Source organism: Dryobates pubescens, chromosome 3 (genome assembly GCF_014839835.1).
Source record: "Dryobates pubescens isolate bDryPub1 chromosome 3, bDryPub1.pri, whole genome shotgun sequence".
NCBI classification, from domain to species: Eukaryota; Metazoa; Chordata; class Aves; order Piciformes; family Picidae; genus Dryobates; species Dryobates pubescens.
The window spans coordinates 20282968-20295606 of record NC_071614.1 but is presented as its reverse complement, the minus strand read 5'-3'; the positions used below and the strand labels follow the sequence as shown (position 1 = coordinate 20295606).

The following is a 12639-nucleotide window of genomic DNA, read 5'->3' as shown; positions in this document are numbered from 1 at the left end:
TCCTTGGTTTATTTCTGCAAAGAGCTGTGAAGCAGAAGCATGGTAGAGTAGGATAGGATAGGATAGGATAGGATAGGATAGGATAGGATAGGATAGGATAGGATAGGATAGGATAGGATAGACCAGGTTGGAAGAGACCTTCGAGATCATCAAGTCCAACCTGTCATCCAACACTATCTAATCAACTAAACCATGGCACCAAGCACCCCATCAAGTCTCCTTCTAAACACCTCCAGTGAATAGAATAGAATAGAATAGAATAGAATAGAATAGAATAGAATAGAATAGAATAGAATAGAATAGAATAGAATAGAATAGAATAGAATAGAATTAACCAGGTTGGAAGAGACCTTCATGATCATGCCATCCAACCCATGATCCAACACCATCTAATCAACTAAACCATGGCACCAAGCAACCCATCCGGTGTCCTCCTAAACACCTCCAGTGAATAGAACAGAATAGGAATAGAATAGAATAGAATAGAATAGAATAGAATAGAATAGAATAGACCAGACCAGACCAGACCAGACCAGACCAGACCAGGTTGGAAGAGAACTTCACGACCATCAATTCAAACCTATCATCCAACACTATCTAATCAACTAAACCATGGCAGCACCCTTGCCCCACTGCTGTCCTCCAGAAACCCCCACTGTGCAAGACTTAGGAGCTGAAGGAGGCCCCAGCACCTGGCCACGCTTCTCCATCGCTTGGGTTTGATTTGTTTCTTGCACAGGTTTAATTAGAAAGGTGATAAAGACAGCTCTGGGTGCCAGAGCCTTTTGCATTGTGGCTTCTGAAGAGATTTTAATTAAGAGCTCTGCCAAACTGGGGGCAGGGGGATACAGCAAATCTCTCCCACACCAGGATGGCCTGCAAAGGTATAAAGAGGAATAGAGCACAGCAGCCCACGGAGTTTTTCCAGCATGATTGCAGACCTCTGCAGTGTTAATTTAAGCCTGCTTACTGCCACCTTGGTTTTCTTCATCCCCATCTGACCATCCACAGCAGGGCACTAAGGCAGCATTTATGATGCACTCCTGCCTTAGTCATAGAATCATAGAATCAATAAGGTTGGAAAAGACCTCAAAGATCATCAAGTCCAACCTGTCACCACAGACCTTATAACTACTAGACCATGCCACCAAGTGCCATGTCCAATCCCCTCTTGAACACCTCCAGGGATGGTGACTCCACCACCTCCCTGGGCAGCACATTCCAATGCCTAACAACTCTCTCTGTGAAGAACTTTCTCCTCACCTCCAGCCTAAACTTCCCCTGGCACAGCTTGAGACTGTGTCCTCTTGTTCTGGTGCTGGTTGCCTGGGAGAAGAGACCAACTCCCTCCTGGCTACAATCACCCTTCAGGTAGTCGTAGACAGCAATAATGTCTCCCCTGAGCCTCCTCCTCTTCTCCAGGCTAAGCAACCCCAGCTCACTCAGCCTCTCCTCGTAGGGCTTGTGTGCCTGGCCTCTCACCAGCCTCCTATCTCCCAAAGGGTTTTGGACAAGTGAGAAAATACCTATCCCTCATTCTAGCCAAAGAGGGTACAATACCCAGATCACAGACTCTCTGAATGGTGGGGGGTTGGAAGGGACCTCTGGAGATCATCTAGTTCAGCCCTCCTGCTACAGCAGGGTCACCCAAATATTTATTTGGGATGAAAAGGTCCTCAACAGCCTCTGCAGTAGGTAAACCATACCATCCTAAGCTGTGACCATGCAGAGAGGAGCAGAGACAGCAGAGGTCTTCGTGAGAAAGGCTCTGGGCTGGACACAGGAGGTTCCAGCAAAGCTGCCAATTCTGCAAAAGATCTTCTGTGCAGCTGAAGTCACTTAAGGACAGACTGTAAATATTTCATAGGTGAACCTGAGCTCTCACAGATTTCAGAAGAAAAGAGACACCAGGAGAAGCAGAGTCTTCAGATCCTGTTATAGTTTTGGGGACACGTTTAAGATTGCCTCTCGCTCTATTTTTCTGTCCCTTGGCCAAGGCCAGATTTTGCTCTAACAAGGCTGCTGGTTCAGCAAGGGCTTTGAGATGCTGGTAGAAGGAGTAACACATCCTCTTATACTGATAGGACAAAAGCAGACACAGACACACAGCTTAGCCATCCAAGTATGGGCATAGTTTAAATGAAGCCCTTAGTCCCTGGGTCAGATTTGCCCAAGGGCACACAAACAGCAGCTCCTGAGGCTCCCCCTGAGCAATGTAAATGTGGCCCCTACAACAATTACATAGCACCAAACGTAGGCTGAAACTGGAATACAGGGTGGCAGGCAACACAAATTTCCAGAGTGAGGGGAGCTGCAAATAAAACAAAAATCAATGCATCAGAAAGCTGCAGCAGGCTGCTGCCAGCCTTGAGACGCAGCCCCATGCCAAGTCCCACAGCTCAGGAGACTTTCAGAACATCCTTGACACCGCGAGTACCACCAGTCCCTCAAGGCCGTGGGATGTGCCTGTTGATCCGCCCGCAAAGGTCCCACTGCTCTCCTCCCTAGGGTTACAAACACAAGCTGTTCCTCCCACCACCAGATTGCTGCTTGGCTTGAGGATTTTCTGAAGATCCTGCTGCCCAGGAAAGCTCTTTCCCTGTTTCCTTTGGGTTCCATTTGGAAGAGCACCTCAGCGCCTTACAGCAGTCAGAGCAAACCAGGACATCGGTCTGAATCCCAGCGCATCAGGAGGAGGTGGATCAGGGAGGCAACAAGATTTGGCACGTGCTCTTTGCTTATACTTTTTGTTACAGCTTAATTTTATCTCTAGCTGTATCAAAGCATTACTCTGATTCAAGCTCCCCTTCACTAAAAGCTTTATGATTTTAAACCAGTGGCTTATACTACCACTAATTTTCCATGACAGTGAGGTGCTAAAAAAAAAAACATCAAGCCAGGGTTCAAGGGAAATAAAGCAAAATGAAAGCAGAAGGAGAAGTTCTCTGAGGGCTCCAGACTTCTCCACAGGTTCACCTTCATTCCCCAAGGAAAATTACACGTTTGCCGTCCAATTTCTGTTCCTTGCAGTCTCAAGGCAGGGAAAGCAGCTCTCCTCCAAAGAGATGCTTTATCACCATCAGTTCTACCTCCATCCTTTTCATTAGAAGAAATGCTCCCTGAATAACCTACATTTGTACTGAGAGGAGAACTACTGCAAGGAATAAAGCTCACTCAATGCAGCTAAAAGCAAAATGGAAGTGTCTAGAAAGGTGGAAAATAGAGAGCTTGTAATTTTAACAAGGAAAATGGTGAGCCATCTCTCCTCCTTCCCCTGATACCCTGCCTCCTCCCCTCTACCAGGGCAGGCACTTTCAGGTTGCCACTGGCCATAGGGCACCAGGATAAACAGGCACAACTCTCCTTCCTACAGTTCAGCATGAAGCCTGAGCAACTGAAAAGGTACAGTCTGGTCCAAAGACCATGCTAGTAGCAGCATTTATGAAAGCAGTTTGCAACCCAGCCTCAAGACAGCCTTCTTCCCTTAGGGCTTTCAGACTCCTAGAGATGCTCTCTCCAAATTGCCCAGCACCAGTGCCCATATCTTGAAAGCCATGGGAACTTTATGCTAGTTCCAGTAGGAACAAAGTCAGATCACCAATACCTTTCTGCTTCTCCTTCCTCCTCCCCACATACCATGGTGGAGAGGTGACAAGCTGTTGTGACTGCAGGACTATCTAACCCACAGGGCACCTTGGCTCTCCCTCAACACTTTCCCCACATCCAAGAGGAAAGCAAACTCCAGTTTCTCCTCTGAATCCCACATACCCACCTACCCAAGCCATGCTGTTGGTGAAGAAACACTGAAGTGCACAGGAAGGCAGGTCCTACCAGCTCAGGGCAGCACATTATTTCTCCCAGGAAAAGGTTTGGAGAAAACTCTGCCCTCCCAAGGCTGGCACAGCAGATCTGCTTCAACATCTGTGGTTTGACCCCCTCTAGTGGGTAGCACTCAACAAGACACAGAGCCTTGCCACCACCCTGCGACCAATGGAGACCCTACTCAAGTGGTGAAGCTTTTGATCATCATTATTGTAATTCTTCTTGTCCCACACACACTACCTGCCTGCCTTGCACTTCAGATTCAACATCTTTGGACCTCTACACCCATAGCCTAGCATTCATAGGGAACTCGTAGAAATGGAGGTTGAGCCCATAAGGCTTTTGGAAGGGAGAAGCACCACACTGGGGAGAAAACAAAAAACCCAACACATAAAAATCATACCCTAGACCTGCTTCTGTAGGGAGAACATATTTATCATCTATCACAGAATGTTTTCCCTCTGCCAACTTGTCAAAAGCTGACAAAACTCCATAGTATAAAAGCAAGCTGTTAAAACTTGGCTAAAGGGAAAAACTCAGCTGCCAGACAAGCTAACCAGAGAAAGCTGAAAGAAAACATCCCAGTGTGCCAGGGCAGGCAGTAAATTTGCAGCAAGGCTCTACAGAGCTGAATGGCCCAAACCAAGACAGTGAGGCAGCATTAGGTCAGCAGCTTCTTCTTCATGTGTCACTCACCGAGCAGATGTCCCCCACTTCAAGGAACTTGGGTGGTTATCTCATGAGCTGTAGCTGCTTGCATTTCCAGACTACACAGCGCAGCATGTCTCTAACTCACAGTTTATCCCAGAAGAAAGTCTTCTGGCAGAGCCTAAACCCACTCATCATGCAGTCATTAAATACCACATATCCCCCTTAAACCCACTGATTCATCCTTCCACCTCCAGCCCTGCAGAAAGAGGAACAACACACAGCTTTGGGGTTTCCACTAATAAATGTCACATTTTTCACCCAAACATGGGATTATTATTTTTTTCTGTTAAAAAATTATGTACACACACAGAGAGAATGTTTTTAACGTCAGAACTGTGAGAAGGGGTGTTCTGGCTTCTCTGGGATTTTTACAGCGTTGGGGTTTTTCTCTCTCCCTCTCTCTAGATTCAAAACAGTTGTAAAAACAACATCCCAAAACCTGTTACAGTCAAGTCACGAAACTTACCCTCAGTGGACAGTTAAGAGACACAGAGTGATTTCCCTGATGATACATAGAATACATAGAATAAACCAGGTTGGAAGAGACCTTCAAGATCATCGCGTCCAACCCATCAACCAATCCAACTCCGCCCAAGCAACATCACCACTCATTTTAGCTCAAACTCCACATAAGAGTTAATCCAATGGAATCCAATAATGTTTTCTCTAACAGCACGCCGCAACATAAAGGATTGAGCTTTATACTCTAAACCCTGTGCTGCAGGACAGCAATCCTGACCCACTAACCCACTTAGAACAGAGGTTAAAGAAAGGGGCATTGGACAGGGGAGACCTTATTGCTGTCCACAGCTACCTGAAGGGAGGTTGTAGCCAGGTGGGGGTTGGTCTCTTCTCCCAGGCAACCAGCACCAGAACAAGAGGACACAGTCTCAAGCTGTGCCAGGGGAAGTTTAGGCTGGAGGTGAGGAGTTCTTCACAGAGGGAGTTGTTCGCCTTTGGAACGTGCTGCCCAGGGAGGTGGTGGAGTCACCATCCCTGGAGGTGTTCAAGAGGAGACTGGATGTGGCACTTGAAGCCATGGTTTAGTAGTCATGAGGTGTTGGGTGAGAGGTTGGACTTGATGATCTTTGAGGTCTTTTCCAACCTTATTGATTCTATGACTCTATGAGTCTATGACATATCATTAATAAAACTTGTGCAACTATCCAGGATACCAAAACTTCCAAGTCAAAACAAATTTACCTGGATTTACTCAGCTGAATGGCTTCAGAGAAAGCAACAGCCCTGTGAAAAGCAAGCTCCGATGGCTGACCTGCCTTCAGCCTATTTCCAGCAAAACCACAGCACTGTTAACATCTCTCAGTGAAAAACCTTCTGCAGCTCTCAGTGCAGCAGCTTGGGAGCAAGTGCAATGTGCCCCAACTGGCATCCTTCACTTTTGGGACAGGCTGGGTGAATTGATCTAGTTCTCAAGATAATCACAGAACCCCAGCACAGTGGCAATTGGAAGGGATCTCTGAGGATAGGATAGGATAGGATAGGATAGGATAGGATAGGATAGGATAGGATAGGATAGGATAGGATAGGACAGGACAGGACAGGACGGAATGGAATGGAATGGAATGGAATGGAATGGAATGGAATGGAATGGAATAGAATAGAATAGAATAGAATAGAATAGAATAGAATAGAATAGAATAGAATAGAATAGAATAGAATAGAATAGAATTAACCAGGTTGGAAAAGACCTTCGAGATCATTGCGTCCAACCTATCACCCAACACTATCTAATCAACTAAACCATGGCACCAAGCACCCCAGCCAGTCTCTTCCTAAACACCTCCAGTGATGGGGACTCCACCACCTCCCTGGACAGCACATTCCAATGGCCAATCTCTCTTTCTATGAAGAATTTCTTCCTAACATCCAGCCTAAACCTCCCCTGGCACAGCTTGAGACTGTGTCCTCTTGTTCTGGGAGAAGAGACCAACCCCCACCTGGCTACAACCTCCCTTCAGGTAGCTGTAGACAGCAATAAAGTCTGCCCTGAGCCTCCTCTTCTCCAGGCTAAGCAACCCCAGCTCCCTCATCCTCTCCTAGTTCTGGATCATCTAGTCCAACCTCCCCTGCTAAAGCAGGCTCATCTAGAGCATGTTGCACAGGATGGAATCCAGGCAGGTTTGGGATCTCTCCTGAGAAGGAGATTTGATCTCACATAAAAAGAAAAATCTAGGAGATTTGAGATGAGAGGTGAAAATTGTAGATTTATAGAGGTGAACACCCCAGGACCTGAGCTTTACCAGTGGGAACGTCACTGGAGATCATATCCCTTCACGTAACAATTCAATAGACACATGAGTAAATACATCTCTGCACACACACACATTTTTACAACACATGTGCACACTTTATTTCCAGCAGCTCCTGCAAGCAGACAGCATTAACCCAGCCTTTGATTCTCAGCTGAGAAAAAGTAACCACAAAAACCCAGGAATAATACTATCAGGCTCCTCCTCAGAGCTTGCAATCCCCACGTCTGTCTGGTGGAACAATTCAACTAGGACAAGCGAGGGCATGAAGAGATGACAAAGCTCCCATCCAGGAAGATGAAAAGCAAGCTACTTCTCCCACAATTCTGACAAAATGCAGAGGCAACCTTGCTAAATTAAGAGCTTGCTGTGCCTTTATATTTCTGCCACACAAAGTTGTTTTATTCAGCATCTGCCTGGCGAGGCAGCCTGACATTTAGGGAAAGGAATCCCGACAGGAACTCTGTTATCCCCACACCCCCGCCCACCATGTCAAACCCCAGATTAACCAACGCGTTCAGGAGGAGGATTTTCCACCCGGCTCCAACCTGCCCCTTCTGCTCTCCACGGCCTCTTCCAGCCGCCGAGCAGCAGCCACGCCAGAACGTCCAAGCCCGATGACGCCATGTGCAGCGGCAGCGCGTAGCCACGATCACGAGGGGAAAACGGGCTCACGGCATTACACACTCGGCTTACATCACCTCAGCTCTCCTCCTCCTCCTCCACGTACAAACTTCTTACCGGCACGAAGCCGTTTAGCTGCAGGCAAGCGGGGCTATAGCGACGTATTTCCAGTATTAGCCCCGTCCCCGCATTCCAGATTAATCTTAATGGCGTTCACAAGAGCCACAGCGGGAATGCGAAAGGACGCCCGCATGGATGCCAGCCCACAAATCCCATGAAGTTAATTCTTGCTCCACTCAGGTGCTGGGAGGCAGCTCTGCGCTGTCCAGCGTGCCTTTAAAAAGCAGGAGCCGGGTGCTAGCGGGATTAGAGATCAACAGGAGAGAAAACTCTCCGATTTCACCCAACGTGGTTTCTGCAGAGCTCCTTCTCAGCCTCTTTCGGCAGTCCCAGCCCTGCACAACCTTAGCAGGAAAGGGTTTAGTCCCAGCCCTGCACAACCTCAGAAGGGTTTAGTCCCAGCCCTGCACAACCTCAGCAGGAAAGGGTTTAGTCCCAGCCCTGCACAACCTCAGAAGGGTTTAGTCCCAGCCCTGCACAACCTCAGCAGGAAAGGGTTTAGTCGTAGCCCTGCACAACCTCAGCAGGAAAGGGTTTAGCCTCAGCCCTGCACAACCTTAGCAGGAAAGGGTTTAGTCCCAGCCCTGCACAACCTCAGAAGGGTTTAGTCCCAGCCCTGCACAACCTCAGAAGGGTTTAGTCCCAGCCCTGCACAACCTCAGCAGGAAAGGGTTTAGTCGTAGCCCTGCACAACCTCAGCAGGAAAGGGTTTAGCCTCAGCCCTGCACAACCTTAGCAGGAAAGGGTTTAGTCCCAGCCCTGCACAACCTCAGAAGGGTTTAGTCCCAGCTCTGCACAACCTCAGAAGGAAAGGGTTTAGTCCCAGCCCTGCACAACCTCAGAAGGAAAGGGTTTAGCCTCAGCCCTGCACAACCTCAGAAGGAAAGGGTTTTCCTCTGCAGCAACAAAGCAGGGAAAAGTCTGGGCAACTCGAGCTCTGCTTCTGAGCACTACAAAAAAGACAACCCGACCCCCTCCATCTCATTGCTTCGGTGTCCCCCTCCCCACCCGTTCATTCAGGCATGCTGCAGCATGACCACAGCTAATACACACGCCTTTCTTTTTGCCTGGCTCCAAGAGGAGGGGGGGAAAATAAACCACCAACTTGCCAGAAGAGCATCTGCATGGAGAGCTGCTTTTGCTGATGGGATCAGCACTCGGGAGTAGCAGGGAAAGCAGAAGAAAGGGTCACGTACCAATTCATCATCTCTGCGTGCATCACCCACAGACATCCCCCTCCTGCCATCCCCCAGCCCAAACATCACACACAACAAAAAAACATAGTAAAATAGAATAACCCCCCAAGCAGAAGCTGAGAACAAATGCTCTGTGAACGCTAACACACAAATGACATTGAAGATGCAGAAGAAATATGTATTTGCTAGGGCACTGCTCAGTTCCATGGGCTCATTTCCTAGGGGGGGCATGTCACATGCCCCTTCCTAACCAGATCCCCTCCACCCCCTCGGCTCCTTTCAAAAAGATCGGTTGGGGGGGGGAGGGGGGGAAGGCTCTTTGATGTGTATATTCATTTTCTGGAGAGAGCTGTGTCCTCAGAAGAGGTGTCAAGGCCCTCCCCTGCTTCCACCCACGCACCCCTCCCCCAGGCTCAATCATGCTGTCTCCATCTTAACTCCAGCCACTTCTTCACCGATTTCATTAGGCAGCAGAGTTAACCCCTTCAGCTACCCAGAAGTAGGGGGGAAGAAAGGACCTCCCCATCAGCCATCACTTTCTGCCCTCCCCTTCAGCTTTTGCTCATCCATAACCCCAGCAAAAACTTGCTAAAACCCAGCAGTGAGGTTATTTTTGCCCCATTAATTCATCTGGGAAACACCAATAGAGAGACATTAACCCTTCCTGCCAGTCCCTCCAGAGCTCGCCGTGGCGTGCCACCATCTCGCCACTTACAATTCATCACCTTCTCCCTAAGAATTATTTTTAAAGCTACAAAGCCCACCCAGCCCCATCCACAGCCTCTTCCCTATGGTCTAACCTGTGCATGGGGTGGGGAGGTGCATCTACCACCCCTCTGACACAAGCCAGAGACTTCCCTCCACCCTCCATCATCCCCCTCACACGCCCCTTCCATCGTTAACCCACGTCCCATCTCAGAGGACGCTGGGCCACGCTGGGTCTTCACAGCTGTCCTTACAACACCCCTTTCCTTAAGATCTCTGTGGCAGCCTTTGCATCTACAGGCTTTCATCCTGGAGAATCCCTCCCTGCCTCCTCCCACATCTCTTTTTGGGGGAGGATAACGCAATTTGCAGCTCGCTCCGGAGGATGCTTTTTTATTCCCTCTGAGCCCGGGGTCACTTCTCAGACCCATCCTCCAGCCAGCGGCTCCTCTAGCCCAGAAGCTCTCCTGTGAGAGGGGAACAGTCCTCATCCCTGACCTTCAGTCTCACACCGGCAGCCCCAATGCCGTCCCCACTCCCCCACTGCCTGGCCGAGGAGAAGGTTTCCTTCTCTGCCAGAGCCGCAGCTGAGGCATCACGCTGCGTTTTTCCACTCCTTCAGTGTGGGGCGGCCAGCGAGCCGGGGGGCTCCCCCTTCACCGGGTAGGGAGAAGCTCTCAGAGATGGATGCGACCCTCACCTCCTCATCATCTGCCCGGCAGGGGGGAGGGTCGATCCACGCCAGGAGGACATCAATCCTCTAGAAATAGCACATCCAGCACTCGGCAGCCGGAGCTCTGCCATTCACACCCCCCACCGATGCTCTATGGATCAGCCCCCTGCTTTCTGGGGGGCCTTTCCCTTGCTGCCCCCCAACTCTTTCTGGAGTGGTGGGGCAAGTCCTCCCCAGGGCCACAGGACTTTCTCCTTCTGCAGTGCTGCTGGTGTGAGGGTCACCCCCAGCCCCAGGCCTGCCTCCATTCTGTCTCCCATGGGGTGTCCTCCCCCACCCACAGCTCCACTGAACCACATCATGCTTGGACCAACAAACCCCATTCCTCCCACCTCAGACCTACAGACACATTTTGGGGGAACTTCTCTTCTCCTTGGATGTCTCCCTGGCACAATGGGGGCCTTCACACCTCTTCCATCCAGGGGAACACTGACTCATATCCATCTCAGACCACAACAATGGCCCCTGTGTTCCCCACCTCAGCCCCCCAGGCTCATTTTGTGGGAATTTCTCCTCACCCAAAGAGGGAGTAACACCTTAATCTCCCCTCCTTTTCCATGTGGAGGACACCACACTGACCACAACCACCTGACCATGCAGTGACACTGACCCATGTCCATCTCAGACCAAGAGCTAACAGCAACCTCACTTTAACCAGTGGACAGCAACCCAATGACACCTCAAACCGTGAGATGACACTGACCCATGTTCACCTCACATCATGAAGTGACGCTGCCCCATATCCACCTCAAACCATGAGTTAGAAGTGATGCCCATCTACCCCACCTTGGCCAGGGGACAGAGACCCAGCTCCACTCCAAATCATTAAGTGTCACTGACCCACCTCCACCTCAGCTTTGAGGTGACACTGATCCATGTTCACCTCAGACCAGATGACAGCAATGCCCATGCATCCTGTCTTGGCTAGGAGACAATGACCTACCTCGGACCATGAGGTGACACTGACACACGTCCACCTCAGACCGTGAGGTGACACTGACCCCCACTGGCTCCACCCTGACCAGGGGACAGTGACCCCCATTCATCTCAAACCATGGGCTGACAGCAATGCCCATATGCTCCAGCTCTGACAGAGGACAGCGACCCACCTCAAACCGTGAGGTGAAATTGACACACGTCCACCTTGGATCACGAGCCGACAGTGATCCACGACCATGTCGGAACACGAGCTGACAGTGACCCCCATCCGCCCCATCTCAGCCAGAGGACACCGACTCCTCTCAAACCCGCCCACCCCACTCAGCCGGGGGACGGCGACCCACGCCCCGGGCGCGTCGCCCCACCGCCATGTCGGGCACCGATCTGACGGCCAACGCCGCTCCCCGCCAGGTCCGGGGAGGGGGGGACGGAGACCCGGCCGCTCCCTTACCTCCAGACCTGCCCCATCTGCAGCAGGTGGATGACGGACTGCCAGACCCAGACGGAGATCCTGCAGAGGCGCTGCGCCCCGGGGGTGGCGGTGCCGGCGGCTCCTCCTACCCCGCCGGCGGGTCCCCCCCGCCGGACGGCGGCCCCCATCATGGGCGGCCCGCGGCTGCTGAGGCCCTGCACGGCTCCCAGTCCGCCGCCCGTGTAGTCCTGCACGAACCAGCGAAAGCTGAGGATCTGCACCAGCACCGAGGGCAGCAGCACGAAGGCCAGCGTCAGGCCGCACCAGACGTAGTCCCGCCGGCCGTAGTGGTGCAGCGCCAGCCACAGGTCCGTGCCCACGTCCCCCAGCAGCACCAGCAGCGCCAGCACGATCCATAGGCAGTCCAGCCACGGTCGTTCTCCCGCCTCACCGCCCTCCGGCGCCCGTGGCGGCCCCTCGGCGGCGGGGCGCGGGGCCAGCGGCTCGGCGGCGGCGGCGGCGGCCGCCCGCCCGAAGAGGCTCCGCAGGCAGGCGCTCCGGCAGCCCCAGTAGCACGACGACGTGTTGCAGCAGTGGCAGATGTGCAAGGAGCTGCTGCCGCCCGGCTCCTCCGCGCCCTCGGCCGCCGCTGCCCCGACGCCGCCGCTGCCGCCGCAGACGCCCGCTGCCGCCGCCGCCGCCGCCGCCTCGTCCAGGTTGTGCAGCTGGGCGAAGCCCACGCCGCCGCCGCCGCCATCCGACTTGGCCGCCATCTTGCTGCCGCCGCCGCCGCCGCGTCTCCGGCCCCTTCGCCGGGCGCGCTCGCTCGCTCTGCCCCCCCCGTCCCCGCTCCCGACACCCCCCCACCCGCCGCCCGCCCGCCTGCCCGCCCGCCGCTTCCGGGGGCGGTGCTTCCGTGCCCGCGCAGGACGGGACGGGCCGCCTAGCGACCGAGCCGGGCAGCGCCACTGACCCGGTCCTGCTGGGGCGGACCGGGCCGGGCCAACGATCGGCCCTGAACCCCCAGCCCGCTGTCTCCCGGCCGCGCACTGCACAGGGCTGCGCCGGTGCCCCCGGCTCCCGCCCTCGGTGCTGCTCTCTGCCGGC

The 12639-nt window shown here is 52.5% G+C and overlaps 1 protein-coding gene across 1 annotated transcript in view; it reads right to left on the bottom strand.

Moving 5' to 3' along the window:
* XKR6 (XK related 6) overlaps positions 1 to 12352 on the bottom strand; it is a 247600-nt gene extending 235248 nt beyond the window's left edge. The window contains exon 1 of the mRNA XM_054179729.1: positions 11572 to 12352. Within this exon, the coding sequence (XP_054035704.1) occupies positions 11572 to 12305 (734 nt within the window). The 5' untranslated portion in view covers positions 12306 to 12352. The remainder of the gene's footprint in view (positions 1 to 11571) is intronic.
* Between the last annotated feature and the right edge of the window lie 287 nt (positions 12353 to 12639).